General features: G+C 40.7%; 1 protein-coding gene across 1 annotated transcript; it reads right to left on the reverse strand.

Annotated features, from left to right (window-relative positions):
• Nucleotides 1–1152: 1152 nt before the first annotated feature.
• Nucleotides 1153–16359, reverse strand: LOC100933226 (T-box transcription factor 21). Its single transcript, XM_003768328.4, has 6 exons — nt 15242–16359; nt 9483–9637; nt 8942–9063; nt 4891–5049; nt 3821–3882; nt 1153–3422 (listed from the first exon to the last, which is right to left on the reverse strand). The coding sequence occupies exons 1-6, from the start codon at nt 15820–15822 to the stop codon at nt 2771–2773; spliced, it is 1731 nt and encodes a 576-aa protein (XP_003768376.2). The 5' UTR covers nt 15823–16359; the 3' UTR covers nt 1153–2770.
• Nucleotides 16360–20798: the final 4439 nt, after the last annotated feature.

The following is a 20798-nucleotide window of genomic DNA, read 5'->3' on the forward strand; positions in this document are numbered from 1 at the left end:
TGACTTGCTGTGTTTTTTTGTTTTTTGTTTTTTTTTTTTTTTTTTGCATTTTCCCCTTAAAGGTTAGTCTCATACATTTTCTAGATATTTGGAGGGGTTTGGAGGTGGGAGAAAGGAAGCTTTTATTTACTTCTTCCTGCTACCTGGTATTATAGTTCACTTTTTATATTGTTTCTTGCATCTTGACAGTCAGATTGGTTTTTTTTACTTGTTTTTCTCTGGGAGGTCCATAATCTTCTAGTTGTCTCTTTGCATCCCATCTTTGAGACAATAAATTTGGCTTATAAGATTATGTTGTTCATACTTTCAATTTTATTTTATTTTTTTCTTTCTTCTTCCAGATTGTCCTTCACTTCTGTGTGTTTGCATCCCTGATTAATTATTCTATTTCTCTAGAGGGACTTATCAGCCTAGATTTAGGTTTTCCTATTCTGCAAATTATTTCTGATTTGCAGACCATGTGTTTTTTCACAATTTTCCTTAACCTTGTAAATCATCCAAGAACATCTTGCTATGCTTTCATACTTCTTTGGGAATCCACAATATCCTCAGCCTCATCAGGTATTGGCTCATTTTTATTATATTCATTGAAGTCTAGATTTTTCTAGCTCATCTGGAGTTATATTTCTTTGTGTCCATTGCCTTAGTCATTGTCTCAAGTGATTTCTTGGCCATAGAACCTGGTCTCAGTTTGATGCTAGACTCTTTCCCTCAGACTTAATGAAGTACCCTAAAGTCACATATATGTCCTGTCCCAGTTGCCATTATTATTCAGTTCTTTGACTTCTGTGACAGCCCAGAATGCTGCCACATTGCTGTCCTAATCAGGACAGCTTCAGCATCAGGAGGAGACTGGAGAGAGTTGAATATGTTGTAAGCCTATGAGTCAGCTTATAGTCCTACCTGAATGATGGGCAGTGTGAGAAGGAATGCTAGATGAGCATCAAGAGTCAAGGATTTGTCTTTTTCTAATCACCACACAAAACATGGCCCCCTATATATTTTATGTAGACCAATCTCTCAGGAAAAGATAGACTATAGAATGGTTGTCCAGTTGCACTTGAGTTTGAAAAAGCTATCATTTAAGGATTTGTGCTAAAATTAACCACTGCAGGAACTCATGATCACTATCAAACAAGTGTACAAGGGTTTTAATTTAAACAACAAACATGACAAGAACTTTTTATGTTAACAGGATTGTGAAAGGAAGCATTACAGATACTGGTTTTAGCATATTCCCTGTGAAATAATCCCCTGTCAAAGTCAGAGGACTTTCTGAGAATTGTGATAACCATGTAAAAATTCTCTAATAAAATTTAAATTGTACAGTAGTTTTTATAACAGTAAGAAAAAAAAGATTAGCCTTTTCTGTGGTTGTCATGTTTTTATCTCATTCGAGTTGTTGCTGCCTTAGACCATGGACAGTACCAAAATAGCTTTATTTCTTGTGCATAATTCCTGTCTTAGAGAAGTTTATTATTATTCCATCTAGCCTCACTCTAGTTTTAGAAAACATGTGCTGACTAGTTTTACACCATGATCTTCCCACCTCCTGGACTTCAGAGTCATGGGCAGGATGGGAGGAAAATTCAGGAGAATGCTTCCTTCTAGCACCCATGCTACTTTTGAGACAGAAATCACAAGTCTGCTTTGTATTATTCAAGCAGCATTACTAAACAACATAGGCAAGAAAGAGTACATGGTTGGCTCAGTTCTTTGTCCCTTTTCCAAAGGGAGACAGCTTATAAAGGCTCTCTCAAGAAAGGGGAGGCAGAAGAGAGAGGAAGAAGGAAGGAGAGAGAGGAAGGGAGAACACAGAGGAACAGAGAAAGACACAGACACAGACACAAAGAGAGAACCTGGAGGCTGGAAACTGGAAAATCAGAGATTCATCCCTGCTCTAATTATCACATCATCCCAAGGGGAATCATACCTTCTCTTTGGGCTCAGCTTTCCTTCATGGGACCCTTGAATTGATGATATCATATAATTAATAACCTTCACCCACCTCATCCTTAATTCCCTTTGCACTGAAACAGACAGCATTTTTCAAGTTTATTTAAAAGAAATAAACCAAAGATATCACAGACAATAAATAGAATCTAAAAAAAAAAAAACCCCACATATTTTTCTAAAATCTAAATGTAAAACCAACCTTGCTCCACCCTCACCTTCCATTCCAACTATGCCAGTATACCCATCTTCCTAGGAAATAAAATACCCAGACTTTATTTAAGGACATTGGGAATCTCTCCCTAAGTCTGACCAGTTGCTCACATCCTTTTTTTTTTTTTTTTTAAAGGATGAAGGTTTTTTTAAGGTTAAGTAAAAAATGAGCTAGGCACCATAAGGAATAAGAGAGAGTATATTTCCCTCTTTCCCCCTCTCCTCAGCACCACACACAAAGACATATATCAAAAAGGAGCAGAATTCTTCCTTCGTGTTCTCCAGTAACCATTTGGAGAACAGAGCGCATTTTGGAGGCAGCACCAGGGAAAGATAGCTGTGGTCAGGGAGGATTAAGAAGGGCACGAACACCATTCCTTCTTTTGACTTTTGGGGAGCAGACATGAGGATCAAGAGAAAACAGACTTCTAGGTCCTTTTTAGGGCATTCTCCCAGGCTGGGCCTTCTGCTTTGGAGAAACACCATCAAAGACAGGTGGGGTCAGCTTGAATGTGTTCATCCAACATCACGTCTATTTTTTTCTGGGCTTGAAGCACGTCCCCACCTTCTGTTCCATCAAGAGCCAAAGGCACTGCTCCTCCTCTCAATTAAAAAAATATACTTGGTCTCCAAGTGGCTGTTCTTTCTTAAAAGGGGAGTCCCCAGAGGGGCCCTGGACAGGTGAGGAGTCATCCTTGCCCGAATCATAAGGAGACACACGTCTCCTCTTAGAGTCTCCTTCACTCAGTCCTGAGTCATTAGAATCTGACTTGGGGGTATCAGTCCAGATTTCTTCCTCAGGCCTCTTCTCTTCCTGGGTCCCAATAATAGGGTCCATGGGCATCGGGGGCACAGATCGGAGCCAGCCCCCATTGTTGACTTTGGGGTTATACGAGGGAGAAGCTGACCAATCTCCTAGGGGGATCAGAGCATCTTGGCTGGGGTAGTAAGGCATGGTGGGTGGAGAAGTGGAGGGCAGAAGTCCAGGCTTCATGCCATTCATGCCCAAGGGGAGGATCTTACTGCTACTGTAGGAAGGGTCATAGCCATAGTCCAATGGTGGCTGGGGAGCCTGCGTAAAGAGCCAAGAAGAAAGGGGTACTCCATCCTTGGGTTGCCCTTGATGTGGCTCGGGATAAAAGGGATTGGGTGAGGAGTACTGGCTTGGCAAGTACCTACTCCTCGCCAGTAAAGGGTAGCCAGAAACTGGTTCAGGGGAAGTGGTAGCGCCAGTATCCACAGCAGCTGTAAGGAACCTTGAGAAGAAAGGAAGGGAGGGGCAAAAGACATAAGGATAGAGTCACCCAGAATTCTGCTCCCTCACCCCCAGTTCAGAGTCTCAGACCTGCTTCTTTTCCCCCCATTTTATTTATTCATTTACTTTTAAATTTTTAATAATATTTTATTTTTCCAAATATAGTTTTCAGTGTTCATTTTTGTAAGACTTTGTGTTCCAAATTTTTCTCCCTTCCTCCATTACCAACCCCCTCCCCAAGAGAGCAATCTGATATAGATTAAATATGTACAACCCAGACTTGCTTCTTATCTAATCAGTTTTCCCCTTCTCTATCACCAGCCCCAGCATACAGAATCCTAGCATAAGAGTATAGAGAGGAGAAGACTGAGTGAGAAACCCCACACCCCCAGCACTTACGTATCCAAGCTTTCTCTAAAGCCTTTGGCAAAGGGATTATTGTCGATTTTTAACTGTGTGATCTAGACATAAAAGAAATGAAAGCCAGTGAATGCCGCGGTAATTCTCATCTTTGGAAACTTAGAACTACCCTCTGGGAAGACAAGATATCTGACCTTCATCTTTGCATTGGATGACCTCAGTTTCTTCATCTGTAAAATGGGGGAAGGGGAAGTGTGAGGGAGGAAAATATTTTAACTATTCCAGGTCATCTATAAGGGGAGATGAAGCATCTTGCCATCTTCTCTGATACTGTTTCCACTAGAAACACTATTACTACAGAAGTAATTCTCCCTATCTTTAGGGAATTAATCCAGTTGGTTTTGGGCCTTCTCCCTAGGGATTGAACTGCTCTGACTTGGGGTTGAATTGAAAACCCACTTCCAGCCACACCATCTGAGCAATCTGAGACCAATTTTCATTATTCAGTCCAGTCCAGTCTACCTGAGCCTATTTCCCTCCAATTCCCCATTTTTCATATTTTATTATGTGCCCCACCACAGGATGAAGTTTTATCATATTCCTTATCATCTCTCCCTGCACCTCCCTCTCACACACATACATTGGCCACGAAAATTAATTGGCCACTTTTACTGGAAAGAACATAACATTCTATTGTTCCATGACTTCTTTATTCACAATTTCTGTGATCTCCTAGACTAGAAGTTGTTAACCTGGATTTCAGGGGTCCTTGAATTCAGATGGAGAAAAAAAAACAGCTTTAATTAAAACACATACAAACCAACCAACATAGGCTTTGCTGGACTAGCAACAGGGTCCATGAGACAAAAAAAATTAGGAAGTCCTGACCTAGAACAAAACATTCCCTGTCAATATGCCCTTTCATTTATGTTTGTTTGTTTGTTTTCCCCCTTAGAATGCAAGCTTTTTCTGTGCAGGAATCATCTCACTTTTGTCTCTGTAACTCTAGTGCCTAGCAGTAAACTGCACCTTATAACTGACTAGCTGACTGATTCCCTCCCTCTCTCTCCCCCAGTCCAGTTTTGATGTTCTAGTAGCTAGTCCCTTACCTCAGAGTTCTGATATGCAGTCACAGCAATGAATTCTGTTTCTGGGAAGGTGAAGGTGTGGGTCAAAGAGGAGGGACCCGGTGTCTCATGGTCTCCATCTCTCACCTCTTCAATGTGAAGCCTTGGCTGGTATTTATGGAGTGACTGCAATACAATCATCTATAATGGAAATCACAAAAAGTAAGTTTCCCTTCCCACTTATATGGCCTCTATCAGTAGTGACTGGGAAGATAAAGAAGGACTTTCTCTCATTTGAGATCTCTTCCCTCCAACCTCCATAGAAAATAAAAGAACCCTTCTTTAGACTAGGAAGGAACCATCTCCCACTTCATCCTAGGATATGAAGCCAAGATGGTGGAGTATAAAGAAGTAATACATCCTAGTTCTCCCCGCCCCCAACTACTCCAACAATAAAAAATACCAGACCCAGTAGTGAATGAGAAATTGAATGATAAACGTCAAAGGGACTTCTTTCCAGTTCCTACAGGAAAATAACCAGAGTAAGAACTGTGAAAGAGAGTGGTACCAGGATCAAAGACTCAGTGCCTGGATCTCTGATCTATGACATCTCAGAGCAAATTATATAATTATGTAATTTATTCAGTCCAGGTTAACAGCAGGAATTTGGGGAACAGATATAGAGCCCAGAGCCCTGAGCTAGGCTGAGGACCCACCAAACTGATTAAGGACTGAGCCCCAGGCCTAGAACCAGGCCAGAAGCTAGAAGCCAGAAGCACAGAGTCAGTGCCCAGCAGGCAGGGTCTCAGCCCTGAGCTCAGAATAACTAGAGCTCTCCCAGAAGGGTAAGGAATCTGGATTCAGCACCCTTACCATAGGGTGACTCAGGGCAGATTAGTTCTCCTCCCCCTGACCTCCAAAAGACAGACCCTCCTGGGGAGTCTGAGATAATAGATTCAGCATCAAAAGAAATCCCAGATGGGTGAGTAATACAGATAACCTGGAGCAGATCACTGGAAGAATAATTAAGCAAAAAAGATAAAGAACCATTATGATCCTAGAGGTGCCCAAGCTGTGAACTTAGAAGCAAAGACTCAAAGAAAAATGCAGCTTGATTACCAAATCAATTAGAATTCCTAAAAGAAATTATGTATGTAAGAATTTGTTGTTGTTGTTTTATAAATGAGCTTAAAATGGTATCATACAACCCTATATCAGATTGCTTGCTAACTTGAGGAGGAGGTAGGTAAGAGAGGGAGGAAAAAAATTTGGAACTCCAAATCTTACAAAAATGAATGTTGAAGACAGCTAGGTGGTGCAGTGGATAAAGCACCAGCCCTGAAGTCAGGAAGACCTGAGTTCAAATGTGGTCTCAGACACTTAACACTTCCTAGCTTCCAATTCCCTCAAAAAAAAAAAAAAAAAAAATTGAAGTTTTTACATGTAATTGGAAAAATTATATACTATTAAAATAAAATTTTTCAAAATGCTATTTTACATAAATAAGAACAACAGAGGAAAGAATTAGAAAAGAAATGAATGCAATCTCTGGCCCATGGGACAAATCTAACCTGATTTTTTTTTCTTTTTTGAATATGGTGTGTGAGCTAAGAATAGTTTTTACATCTTTAAATATTTTTTTTATCAAAGAGAGAATATTTCATGACATGTGAAAATTACATTAACTTCAAACTGCAATATCCATAAATGATTTTACTAGAACACAGTCTCATTCATTTCTATTTTGTCTACAGCTGTTTTATGCTTCAAAGTTGAGAAGTCACAGCCAAGATTGTATGTGGTACTCATCCCTTTAACACTGCTGCTTGGTGCACTACAAATATCAGTTGATGCAATTATACCTCAGGGCTTCTAGGCATCGAAGTGGATAGAGCACAAATCCAATCTCAGACATTTACTAGCTATTTAACCTTGTTTGCTTCAGTTTCCTCATCTGTAAAATGAACTAGAGAAGGAAATGGCCAACCACTCCAATATCATTGCTAAGAAAACCCCAAATGGGGTCACAGAGAGTTAGATATGAATTGACAATAAGAAGTTATAATACATGCCATGACATTAAAAAAAAATAACAAATGCTTACCCATCATGTTACGAAAAGTGGACTTTGAAAAAGTGTGCTTTTAAAGTGCAATGGAGTATATGGATTTTTTTTGTTATTGAATAAAATGGCAAAGCATTGTGTTTATTATGCCATTACACTATAGCTGAGCTAAAAGAATATATGTTGTAATATAATATACATGACCAGACTAAGCATTCTTCACAATATTACCAATTCACAGAAAAGTAATAATCAGAAAAATTAGAAAAATGTAAATGGAATATCTTATCATAGGAGAGAATTTCTTATCAAAAATAAAAAATAAAACTGAGGCTGCAACTAGAGTTAAGTTTTTGACTAATTCATTTGTTAGCCAACAAGGAAAGCCATTGTATAGTGACCTCCAAAGTATGGTGAGTAAATTAAATTGTATTTAATTACAGTAGTGAAAGAAATGTGTCCAGAAAATATAAATTTGAGCTTTTTGTCTCAATTAAAATCATATGTTTGTGGAGATATCAGCATCTGGCAGTACCTATCTTTGTGAAAAGATAATTTCAAGATGAAACATGCAAAATCTCATTACAGATCAATATTAACAGATGAACATTTGCAAGCAGTTTCAATTATAGAGATCACTAACTTTGAACTCCAAGTAAGCAAAATGCTATCTTCTCAATTCCACTCTTCTCACTAGTAGACTTGAATTACAAAAATATTAATCAATTATTATTATATTTTTAATTTCATCAATAAAAAAATTGAGGAAATGTGTATTTCTTTCATTATCTCATTGTTGAGGTATTATTACATAATAATAATTACTGTTAATATTATTACATAATGTTTAACTTTGCCTCTTAGTCCACAAAGCCTAAAATATTTACTATCCAGATGTTTAGAGCAAAAATTTGCTGAATCCTACCAAAGAAGAGAATTGACAGCTTGACTAATACAAAACTTTACTAACAGACTCCCTTAAAATTAGAACGGACTGAATAGAAGCCACTGATTCTACAAGACAACAAGAAATATTAAAACAAAGTCAAAGGGGGAAATAGAAGAAAGTATAAGCTCTCTTCTACCAAAAACAATTGAACTGGGAAAAAAAAATCAAGGCAAGATAATTTAAGAATCACCTGAAAGCTATGACCAATAGATTAGATAGATAAAGAAATAAATGAGCCTGGATATCATATTTCTTTTTGTTTTAATTAAATTTTATTTTATTTTCAGTTCCAAATTCTCTCCCTTTCCCTTCTTTTCCCCACTCATTGAAAAGGCAAGAAAAAAAATCCATGAAAATATGTATAGATATGCAAAAAAAATTTTTGCATTAATCATGTACCCTCCCCCCCAAATTTTAGAAGAAAGTATGCTTCAATCTCTAATGAGTCCATCATTTTTCTTTCTAGAAGTGGATAGTTTAATCATAAATCCTTTGGAATTGTGGTGGATTATTGTGTTCATTAGTTACCAGGTTGTTCAAAGTTGATTATCTTTACAATATCGTCTCACTATATAAATTGTTCTGATAAATGACTTTTTAAATATGACCAATATGGGGGTGTGTTTTGTTTGACTATACTTACTGGTTGCCTAGTTTAAAAAAATGTTTACAGGGGAGGGAGGGTAGTAGGAAGAAGAAAGGAAAGATACTTAGAACAGGCACATCAGTTGACGAAAAAATACTATAATTTTATTTTGAAATTTAAAAAATATTCTACTATCGCTATTTTCTTTGCTTTATGGATTTAAAAAAATGTATGGCATCACTTAATGCAGCTTGGTTCTTTGAGCTATTTTTACATTCCAGTCTTTTCAATGTTAATATTTTTAAAAATAAAATTTAGTTTTTAAACAAGAAACTAAAAAACGTCCTGCTTACTAAATAATCTCTTATAATATTTCATTCCCTGTGTTTCCACCATCATAAAGTTCTTCAAGTCTAGCTTCAGTCTCCTTTTTTCTTGTTTTGTTTTCATGGATTTGGAAGGAATTGAAGGATGAAGATGAGGAGGAGTTTACCTGAGTCACATTATTGGAGGCTCCCTTATTGTTAGTCAGCTTGAGTTTTCCAAATGATATTTCTTGTCGCATCCAGTGGGCTCCTGTGTTGGGTGAATCTGGGTGGATATATAGCCTATTCCCTGTAGAAAGAACAATCTTGTTGGTATTATATATCCCTTATGGACATGATCTTGGGATTTCCTGACTAGAGAGATACATTAAGGGATTCAGGGACAGAAGGAGGTTATTATGATTTCTTTGATGATGGGCTGCAGGATCATCTGGCATTAGGATAAAAGTATAGACAGATCTAGAAAGAGAAAGATCTGGAACTGGGAGGACGGGAGAGATAGGAAGAAAAAGGTGAAATGAGTGAGAGGTTAGTAAGGGGGGGGAGGAATGAGAAGAAGGAACAGAGAAAGATGAATAATAAAATGTTTGAAGCAAAGGCATTAATTAGATTTATTGCCACGAGAGGGCGCCCCAACCTCAGAGACAAAGGCAATATCCTCACTGATTGATCCGCTTCAGTCAGTCCCCAGAGTGAAACTCTCCCTACCTGGCATATTGTTCTCCGCCTTTCCACACTGAACCCATTTGCCATTCTGATAACGCCAGTGATGTTGATCCACCAACACCACTTCCACAAACACTCGGTAATGAGCAACAGGGTCCATCCCATGAATCGTGTAAGCCAGGAAAGGAAACATTCGCCTGTGAAAAAAGAATTTTTTTTGTTGTTCAGCTCACATCCCTCCAGGCTTTCAGAGTCCTTAGGCCTGAGCAGAGCCCTGCACTAAGTATAAATTATTTTAAATTGTTCTTCATTTCTCTATTACTAAACACGTGGGCAGATAGAATTCAATAGATGCTTGCTGATTGATGATTAGTTTTTCTTGATGGAGGTGTTAAATTTCCATTTGGACATGGACTAATTTTTTCCATCAATAAAAATAAGCTTTTATTAAGTACTTCTTTTCTGCTAAGAATTGTAAAGGTGATAAGAAAACAAAGATAAATAAAGTTAAAGAAAATGTTTGTATGAATTTATTGTTGAAGAAAGGAGGGGGAACTTAAAATCTAGTTGCTATCTCACCATCTTCCAAGGGGTACCAGACATCACTCAATGACACTTGAGTCATCCAATCTGATCACCTCAAAAGGCAAGGGGGTCTTTTCCAAAAGATGGGGCATTGTGAAGCCCCTTTGCCAGCAGCTTCAGTCAAGTCCAGGAAGAAGCTAAGCCTATAGATATGCTTCTTCTTCAGATATGGAAACCTCAACCTCATCACAACCAGTCACTAATCTCCCTCCCTGCCATCATCAAATATTCTCCTTGTTTTCCATATACTATTGGAGCTTTGACCAAAGAGGCTGGACCCAGGTACATGTGTTGATCCTATCTCCTCCCTTCATCCCTTTACTTACAACACACACACACACACACACACACACACACACACACACACACGCTGCAAAAGAGAAACTAAAGATGATCTGGGCAAGTGCAGGAAGCTCCTTTTCCGCCTGCCCCTTTCAAAGACACGATTAGACAAACCTTCATCTTCCCCCACTTTCTAAACCTGGCCTGGCGTTGAGCTTGAGGACCAAGGAGGAACATTGGGGACTTTTTAACAAGGAAGGATAGAATAGATAGCAGGTGAGAAACAGTACTCTAAGAACCCCTACATTAACCCTTTGACTCCCAACATTGCCATAGAACAGCTTCGTCCTTTCAAGTCAGTCACATGATAAAGACCCATCATATTAATATATTTAGGAAAAAATCATTCTTCATTGTAGATGAAATATTTTCCACACAAAATACTGCCTCCCTCCCACAAGCTGGAGCATTTACTGCCATAGTTAAAACACCTTTTACTTTCCTCCCCTCTCATTTCCCATTCATTAAGCTCTTAGGTTAAGGATCTTCTTTTCTTGGTGAAACAGGTCTGGATGACCTGGACTTTGATCTATGAAAGCCTGGTTCAGGCTTCCTCTCCAACACCCCCAACCCCTCTCTAAAAGCACAGAAGATGAGGGACAGTTAGGGAAGGGGTTTGATAGGGATCCAGAATACAAATTTCACAAGGACAAAGGTCTAAAGACGCCTGCTAGAGTCAGATGTTAGAGGCCAAGAGAATTCACCCATTCAGAGGTTGTATTTGGGAGGATCAATGAAGGGTGTGAAAAGGATTTCAATCCCATCTTTATCACCAACTCCTTGACAGAGACAAATCCTTTGCTCAGCCTCTCTATCTTCAGTTAACATTTTCCCAAATGAACCTCATTTCCAAAAAGATAGTGGTATTTCTCACCTCCAAGAGAAACATTTTTAAATGACCTGGGAGGGATAGAGAAAGATGAGAATGGAATGGACATTAAAAAAAATCTGTTTTACTCTGATTCCCCAGAGTTGTCTGAGACCCACAAATAGGCTCTAACTGCTACCCTAAAATGGTTAATTTATTTGCCGAATAAGAAAGAAGCAATAGTGTTGATGGAGATATCAGGACTTGATCCCGAAAGGGGGATAAAACTCTCCACACAAAGTTTTTCACCTTCCTTCCATTTCTTTGAGCTGTGATTTCTTTATTTTTCAGATAAGAGAATTTCCTCAGAAAGGCACTCTTACAGCTCTGTAATTTAACCCACCAAAATGTAGAAGCTTGGGGAGCTTTCTTCCCACCCTTCCTCTTCCTTAACCATACTTAGGCAAACAATTTCTAGTCAATGCAAGGCTCTGAAAGATGGTCACAAATATCAGCCTCCAGGGAAAAAAGAAGCAACAAGTGTGCTCAGGTCCATCTGTGTGTGAATCTGTTGAGGGGAGGAGTGTGACTATCAGAGAATAGTTGTATGGCTCATCAAATGTTGATATACATATATATATTTTATACACACACAAACACACATGTGTGCATACACACACACACTCAGAAAAATATATTTATGCCATTGCTGTCACCAGTTACCGTTATTATGGCTTGGCAGATTGGAGTTATGAACGCTAATTCTACTCAACCTTTTACATTATACACAGTTCTTCTTTTAGAATTAGAGGTAGTGAGGCTTCTTCTATCATTTTCTGCTTTCCTTGGAAGCAATCAACTACAATTCCTTCTCTTCTCCAAAGTAGAGTATCAATCTCTGATTGATGGGGGTGAAGGATAGAAGTAGAGTGTAATTGTATTTCAGAGCTAGAAAAGACTTTAGAGATGATCATATAGTCTGGTTCCCTCATTTACAGATGAGGAATCCAAGGCCTGGAGAAAAAGACAGTGTGACTTGTCTAAGGCTGTGTGTGTGTGTGTGTGTGTGTGTGTGTGTGTGTGTAGCCTTAGATTAAATTTGCACCTGTACCACAATATATAGGCAGAGGTGTAAATTTAATTGATACCTAGAATCTTTCCACTAAAAATGTAAATGTACAATTACAATGAAGTAATAAACATATAGGCAGACACATACATAAAAAGACTTAAAGTTAAACATCAAACATAAAAATACACCCTAAATTCCATTTAAAAAACATTTTCATCCTAAAGAAACTTTTTATCTATTTATTTATTTTTAGTACACATCATGTTAAGAGAGAAAAATCAGAACAAACAGGAAAAAGCATGGGAGAGGGAAAAAATAGAAAAAATGAAGTGAACATAGTATGTGTTGATTTACATGTAATATCCATAGCTCTTTTTCTGGATGCAGATCACATTTTCTACCCAAAATCTATTGGAATTGCCTTGGATCTAAAGAAACTAAACTATTCAAAAGATTACAGGATGTTGTTAGCAGTGGACAGGACTTAAGAAATCATTTAATTTAATCCTCTCATTTCTAAAAAAATATATATATATATTCCACAGGTAGGGAGTTACTTGCCCAAAGATATGTCCAGATAGTCAAAAAACCATAATCTTTCCCACTTCTTAACAGGAGGCTCTACCCCCCAGACAGAACCATTGTCCTCTTGTCACTCAAATGCCCTCCTTACCCGTAGATCTAGAGTTGTGCTGGCCAGTCTTATTGAAATATGAGTCAGGGAGGTGGTTGAGATTAGAAGAACTTGGAAAGAGGTGAATCACTGCAAAATTAAGGAATAAGAAGAGAGTATTGTCTTCTACTTTAGTGTGGAGGAGATTTTTAAAAAGAAGAAAGAAGGTGCTGGTATGTATATTGGCTGGTGGCTTTGGAGAAATCTGCTGAGAGTTTTGCAGAGAGATAGGATGATAGAAATTAAATACTATGGAATGTTGGTGAACAAACAGAAAAACCCCTGAGTCATTGGACTCAGCCTAATAAAGGATATAACTGGAAAAGATCTGGGCCCTGGTATAGACTCTGCCATCAATGATCATTCAGGTTTGTAATGTGCTTCACAGTTCATAATTCGCTTTCCCCACTGAGACTATATACATCTCCAGTAAGTTAGTCAATCAACAAGCTCCCAATTAAGCTCCCAAGGAATGCAGAGAAAGACCACAATGGTCCCTATCCTCAAGGTGCTTAGGTTTTAGTGGAGAAGAAAATTGGTAAATAATTAGGTTGCATACTCAATACATAAAGAGTGGATGAAAAGCAACTTTAGAAGAGAAAGTTATTTTTATAGATGAGGAAACTGAGGCAAGTGACTTGCTAATGTCAAAAAGCTTCATAGTCTGTGCCACATCTTTCAGCTGTATCATAGTCTTCCTCCAAATGATCAGATCATATCATCTAGCTGAATTCCCATTTCCTCATCCACAGAATGAGGGGATTGACCGCTATAAAACGGTAGATTTAGCCCGAAAAACTACTTTAGAATTCTGTTCCAACCTCCTTAATTTATAAATGAGGAAACTGAGGCCCGGATGATTGGCCCAAGATCAGAGGAGAGAGTAAAGACATTAATCTGGGGCCTCTGACTCCAAATTTTTAGTTAACTTCCTACCCCTATCTATGATTTGGTCAGAATTAGAATTCCTTTGAATATCTTGATATTTTCTATTTATATCCACCATCACCCCTATCAATTAGCACAATGCTTTTAATCTAGTAAGCATCTATTAAATAGTCAGTTTTACTAGAAAGGGAAGACATTTAGATATATATTTTTCAAACTATGCCCCACCCTATTCTCAAAGGCCTCAATAGAATTAGTTAATGCCCGATGAAAAGTGGAGAATCTAACTGCAGTGAAGGCCTCTTAATAAACAATTGAATGTATCTCATTGCATCTAATATGATTTCTAGTTTCCCAAAGGAAAAAGCCCTATTAGCACCTGCAACAAAGGTTCAAATGCAACAAAGACATAAAATTGTCTAAACAATTGCTTATTAAAAAATCACCAACAGGTTACAAGTTTCTCTTTCTTCCCCACACTAGAGGCCTTTATCCGGAAGCAGCATCCTCTACCCTAAATGTTACTCTTTTCACTCCCCCCAATCCCTCCACAGGCAGAGTCCACTCACCTCTCAGCATTTTCCAAAGTGGGGAGGGGGAAGGGAAAGGGATATTAATACTATTTCAGCAGCATAACCCCAGGGGAAGATTTAAATGAATCTGAGAGGCTCGGGGATCCTTGGGTACACTTCAATTCATTGCCCTTACCCTTAGGGTTGAAGGACATCACTGTCCCCCTCCCATCATCTCTGCCCCCTCCCCCCATCAACAAATACACACAGATATATGATCTCAAAGCAAGACCGGAAAGGAAACTTGGAGAGGGCATCTGTGTCACCGAATCCAGGCCCCCATCAAAACTGGCTTCTGCACAAGAGCTGCTGAAGGACAGAGGGACGCAAGAGCGACAAGGAAGGCAAAGTAACCCCCTGCCTTCCACAATCACCTACCTCCTCCCTATCACATCTACTCTGCCTTCGTTTTAGTTAAAAAATACGCATAGTAGCAATTTCTTCGAGCCTCAGTTCTTCATATCTTCCACCGTAGAAAACCCTCATTATAATAAAGGGGAGCGAGGCAGAGAATACTCTCACCTTTATTCCAGGCTTTCCCCCAACAATTCCTGTGTGATACCCCCCTCTTCTCTCTGAGCTCGCATTACCCTTCGGAGACATATATTCTTTCTCTTCTCGGTTAGAATTAGGGGCTGAGGGAGCCGGGAGGCAAAGATCTCGAGCCAGAGGGGCCTCCTCTCCCGGGAGTCCACATACACCCCGAAACAACTAGTTTAGCGCTAAAAAGGAGACTCCAAGCTCTTCACACAAAACCTCAGCTTCTAGTGAATTTGAACGGCGTTTGAGAAAGGGAGATGTGGTCGCGGTTCCCGAACTCCTGGAGGACCCAGGCGTCCGGCCCCACAGCCGCTCACTTACCGGCCCTGCTTGGTAATGATCATTTCGGTCTGCTGCCTATAAAACTTGAGCCACAGAGAATGGTTGCCGAGGACCACTTTTAATTTCCCGGAGAAAGCGGTCCCGCTGCAGGGGTCCCTGGCCCGCAAGCCCAGATTCGCCTCAGGGCTGGGGAAAAACTGATTGCTCCGGGAATAGAGCCCACTCACAGCTCCAGCAGCGGCAGAGTAGCCGTCGACGGGCTGGAAGCCCTCGCCACCCGAGGTGAGCGGATAGGGCTCCGGGCTTCCTGCGTAACCCGCGGGCTGAGGCTGGGGACGGGCGGGGAATGAGTAAGGGGAGAGGAAGCGGCCCGAGGTGGGAGCTGGCTGTACGCCCACAGGCATCATAGCAGCTCCCGGATAGGGGACGCCGTTTGCCCCGTCGCAGCTGCCTCTGCAGTCGCGGTCAGCTACTCCTGCGTCCAGAGGGGCCCGAGGCTCGGGCTGGTAGAAGTAGCGGCCCTGCAGCTCGCTCACCCCAATTCGGCCATCATCGTCCCCAGGCATGGCAGGGTCGGTGCCCATCAGCATGACTTCAGAGCGGGTCTTCTGGACGCCCATCCGGGGTCGGGGGTGGGCAGCAGGGGAAGTGGGAGAGCCTTGACAGCTTCCCGCCGCCGCTCGGTTTGTCAAGACTCTTGCCTGCCAGCGGTTGTAGCCTTAGAGGACTGGTCGACGGTCGGAGCAGTCCCCCTTCCCATACGTTGATGGGGAGGGGAAGGCTTTTCTTGCTCCCCCTCCGACTGGGTAAGAGTTTCCGAGTCCTCGAAGCTATAAGCAGTAAAAAGACGGGGCCTAAAAATGGGGTGGCTGGAACTTCGGGGTCCTGCTACCCGGTGCTCGCAGTGGCAAAGCTGCTCCTCACTGCAGCTTATTAGCAACCCTGACTAGCTCGGTTTCACCGCCTAGGGCTCCCGGGTTGCCTCATTTTAAACCCGCACCTCTCCGCCCCCCACCCACACAGAATGCCCCGCCCCTAACCTCGTCCCCTTAAACACAAGACGTTCAAAAAAACGAAAAAGCTTAGCAGACGGACAAACGGACTGGTACGCCACCGCCGCCTTCTTCCCTATCTTCTCTCCCTTGCCGAACCCCTTCCTATCCAAGTATTCCCCCAAAGAATGGAACTTCTCAACCGGTAATGTCTCCGTCCTCCAAAGCCTCGCGGACTGTAATTCTCAGCACATTGCCTGGGCCACACAGAGGTGAGGCAAGGCAGGAAGAGTTCCTCCATGCGAAGGAGAGATGCTTTTAGGGATAGCAAACCCCACCGCTGCCCCGTGTCCCTCTCTTGCCCGCTCTCTGACTCTTCAAAGTTAGAAAATGAAGGAATTCGGGAAAGGGGAGGGAGCTCTTTTCTGGGGGGGCCAAAGGAGAGGCTGGGCATTGGGAAAGGAGATACGGCAAGTATTAGCATCCTAAGAAATGAATTTATAGCGATGATGCTGATGATGATAATTTATAATAATAAGTGACGGTTAGTTAGTTCTTTGTGACAGGAAGCATGGCAGATGTAGTGGCTACAGAGTTCTTGTTTCAGAGCTTAGGAGCCAGATATGGGTTCAGGTTCTGTCTCCAGCACACTAGCTGTATGCTCCTGGGCAAGTCCCTTAGTCTTCAAGTATTCTAGCTCGCTCTCTAAATGGTGATGTTTAATCTGTTGTTTATAATTATTTTAAATTGGTGACTATTTCAATATAATTGGTTTCTTTGATAATCGCACTTATTATGTTTTATTCATAAAAAAAATCATTACTTTCTGTTGCTATCCAACAATAGTGAGAGCTACAAGTATTTATTATCCTTAAGAGGTAACAAAGACTAAATGGTCCAGAGTCACTTTGGATTCAAGACTCAAACCAAGGATTTGGAAGCACAAATCTATTGTTGGACCCCTGAGGGTGAGAGGCTAGTACCTGGCATCTTCTCTAATAAGACCTCACTTTCCAGAAACCTAAGAAGGCTGCCTCTGTAACGTAGAGCCTCCTCTATAAGGTCTCTCTGTGATCCCAATTCCCTCTAGGAGGGGGTTTCTCTGTTTAAAGTCCCCTTCCTGTAGGTATCTTTACTGTTCAGTCTATCTGTGGTCCCAGTTCCCTCTGGGAGGGGGTTTCTCTGTTTAAAGTCCCTTTTTTGTAGGCATCTTTACTGTTCATCTATACAACTTTTCATGACCCAGTGCACCACACTGTTCATGGAGTTTTCTTGGCAAAGATAATGGAGTGTTTTGGCATTTTGTTCTCCAGGGGATTAAGGCATCTCTTTGCTGATAGTCCTAACCCGAATTTCTGATACTCTTCTGAAGCAAACCTTTTAATGCGGGCTTGAAACTGGTGACTTTATCCAGCTTTATCTTAATCTCCTCTATTTCTTTCATTCTCCTCTGAGGAGAAGGGAAAGAAAAGTCTTGGAAGCCTGGTTCAAGTTGGGTGTAAGGTTTGGAGGATGGTATTGGATGAAGGGGACACAGACAAGACTGAGTGAATCCTTGGAGAGGGTATTCGTCCATGATCATACAACTATTAAGGTCAGAATTCAATCCTGAGTCTTTTTGACTTTCAGAATCAAAACTCTAGCTAGTTGCAACATAAGACTCCCAAAGTTATATTTTCCTAAAATACAAATCTGACCATGTCACTCCTCCACTCAAGAGCCTCCAATAGCTCCCATTTGCCTCTAAGATTAAATACAATCTCATATGGCATATAAAGGCAATCAATAAACATTGATTAAGCACCTACTCCTAGTCGGTTCAGTCTATGTGAAGGCAGTTAGGTGGAACAATAGACAGAGTATCAGCCCTGGAATCAAGAGGATCTGAGTTCAAATCCAGCCTCAGAAACTGATTAGGATTTTAGACAAGTCACTTCACCCTGTTTGCTGCAGTTTCTTTGCCAGTAAAATGGGATAGAGAAGGATATTGGCAAGACACTCCAGTATCTCTGCCAAGAAAACCTGATAGTCATGGAGAGTCGGACAGGACCAATTGACTAGACAACAAAATAATAAAGTATGTGCCAGGTACGTGCTAAACTCGAGATGCAAAGTAAAGCCAAAGCTAACCATTACCCTCTAGGAGTTCTGAATCTAACAGGAAAAGACAACACATAAAAAGAATAAAAGAAGGAGAGGATACTCGATTCAGGGAAGTGATGAAGTTCATAGTCCAGCTGAATGTGATGTCCCACACACCTTCCTGGCTTCTGTCTCTTAGAATTCCTAGTTACCTTTAAGCCCAGCTCATGATCAGCTTTCTATATCTGTCCTCATTTCTCTGATAGTTATCTTCCTCTTCACCTACTACCATGTATTTACTTTGTATATCTTATCTATTTACTGTGCACACATCATTTTCTAAATTCTGAATTCCTTGAAGACAGAGACTGTTTAATTTTTGTCTTTGAATCCCATCTGCTATAACCTACACCTGTTCCTCCTCCTTTCCCTCTCCACACAATACCTAACACATTTTGTTTTCCCTTATGTCTGACTCTTCATTAACCCATTTGGGGTTATCTTGGCAAAGATGCTGGAGTGGTTTACTATTTCCTTCTCCAGTTTATTTCACAGATGAAGAAACTGAGGCAAGCAGGGTTAGGTAATTTGACCAGGGTCACATTGCTAGGAAGTGTCTGAGGCTAGATTTGAACTGATGAAGTTGAGTTTTCCTGGCTCTAGGCTTGGCACTTCTATACACTATGACACCTAGCTGCCCTACCTAACACATAGTAGGTGTTTAATAAATGCTTGTTGATTGATGGGAGAGTTAATACATCACAATAGGAAATCAACACTTCTGGGAGGATGAATCTCTCAGTCAAGCAGCAAGCATTTACTAATTAGTGAAGGTACAAAGAAAAATCTGAAATAGATTTTTCTAGGACAGAAGTCTTCTCAGTCTTAATCACTTTTTTAAAATCTTATTTTAAATTTATTCCTTTTGTTTTCACACTGGCATCATTTCTAAATGTATTCTTCCCCATCTCCTACCTCCATGCAACTACTCTCTGTAATAGATTTTGAAAGTAATGGGAGCTGGAGAGAATTCTTCTGCAAAACCAATGGACAAATCCATCAGGTTCAAAAGCTTGACAGTATACACAGTATTCCTCAATTGTAAGCCATTACTATTGCCAAGATGAAAGAGATTTATTTTCTTAACTCTTCTACCAGGTCAAGGCCTAATTATAATTACTCTTTTTCTTTTGAGGCAATTGGGGTTAAGTGACTTGCCGGGGATCATAAAGCTAGTAAGCATCTGAATCTGGATTTGAACTCAGATTGTCCTGACTGCAGTGCTGGCATTCTAGCTACTGTGCCACCTACCTGTCTCCTAATTTGTTTTTAAAAGATTTAAAATGACAACAACTGAACCCTGAGCATTTGGAACTGAACTGTTAAATAAATCTAAATCTCCTCCTTCTTAAGTAGAGATAAGAAAGAACTTCTTAGCCTTGGAAAAGAAAGGAGTAGAGTCTTCAGAAAGGGGGAAGTGGTTCCAAGAACTCATTAATCTTGAGAGGACTCTGGCTTGATGTGCTGCCTACCACTCTTAGGGCAGCATTTGCAAAAGGTGTGAGGAAAGAGCAATATCTCTAAGGTTTAAAAGAAAAGGAGGAAGCTTATCTCCCAGTTCTAGACTCTCTTTCCTTATGTCTAAAAGTATTCTTGCCAGGTTTGGGGAGGGCCACATTCTGTCTGGGCTCAGCGAGTTGGACATGATACTACCACCTAGAAGTAGCTACTGGCTAATGATTTAAGAGAAAGAGAGAAACAGAGAGAGAGAAAGACAGACAGAGACAGAGATAGAAAGGGAGACACCAAAACAGAGACAGAAGAGAAATAGAAATAGAAACAGAAACAGAGAGACAGACACAAAGGGACAGAGAGAGACAGAAACAGAAACACAGAGAGAGACAGAGACAGAGAGACAGAGAGAGAGAGAGACAGAGAGACAGAGAGACAGAGAGACAGAGAGACAGAGAGACAGAGAGTGTGTTCATCTGCATTAAATTCATTGATACATCTTCTACCTTCTCTACTCTGGGTTCCTCCTTCCTCCCTCGCTGTACTAAAGTGCCTCCCTCCCCCTAACTCTCTATTTCTTTCTAAACAACTCTCCTTCCCCTGCAACACTGCCCCCATCTCTCTCCTGGGGGCTGGCCCCATCTCCCCATCTCTTCATTAGCTCCCTAGCCCTACAGGATTTCCCCCTTACGACTCCGTGGGGACACTCTGCTCCCAACTAGAGCTGAACAGAGGCAGGAAAGCAGAATATGAAGTGGGAGGTAGGGGACCCCAGGAGGCTGGGATGCCTCCATCCTGATGGGGGCAGGAACAGGACTGAATGGAAAAGAGAAGTGTCTCTACTGGGAATGGAAATCAGACAAATGAGGGATTCAAAACTCTTTTGTGGCCTTAGCTCAACCCCTATTTCCCATCCTAATACATTAACTCTTTTCTTCCTTTTATTCTTAAGAAAGGGGAAAGAAAGTAGATACCAGTCTGAAATGAGTTAAAGGAGGCCTTTCTGGAGG

Source organism: Sarcophilus harrisii, chromosome 4, assembly GCF_902635505.1.
Source record: "Sarcophilus harrisii chromosome 4, mSarHar1.11, whole genome shotgun sequence".
In the NCBI taxonomy this organism is placed as follows: domain Eukaryota; kingdom Metazoa; phylum Chordata; class Mammalia; order Dasyuromorphia; family Dasyuridae; genus Sarcophilus; species Sarcophilus harrisii.

Excerpts from the sequence above, each read along its gene's own strand:
- LOC100933226 (XM_003768328.4), bottom strand. The coding sequence starts at position 15,822 with ATGGGCGTCCAGAAGACCCGCTCTGAAGTCATGCTGATGGGCACCGAC. Across the intron at positions 9,638-15,241 it reads ATCATTACCAAGCAGGGCCG|GCGAATGTTTCCTTTCCTGG; the intron begins GTAAGTGAGCGG and ends CTTTTTTCACAG. Across the intron at positions 5,050-8,941 it reads CCTCCAATAATGTGACTCAG|ATGATTGTATTGCAGTCACT; the intron begins GTAAACTCCTCC and ends TTTCCATTATAG.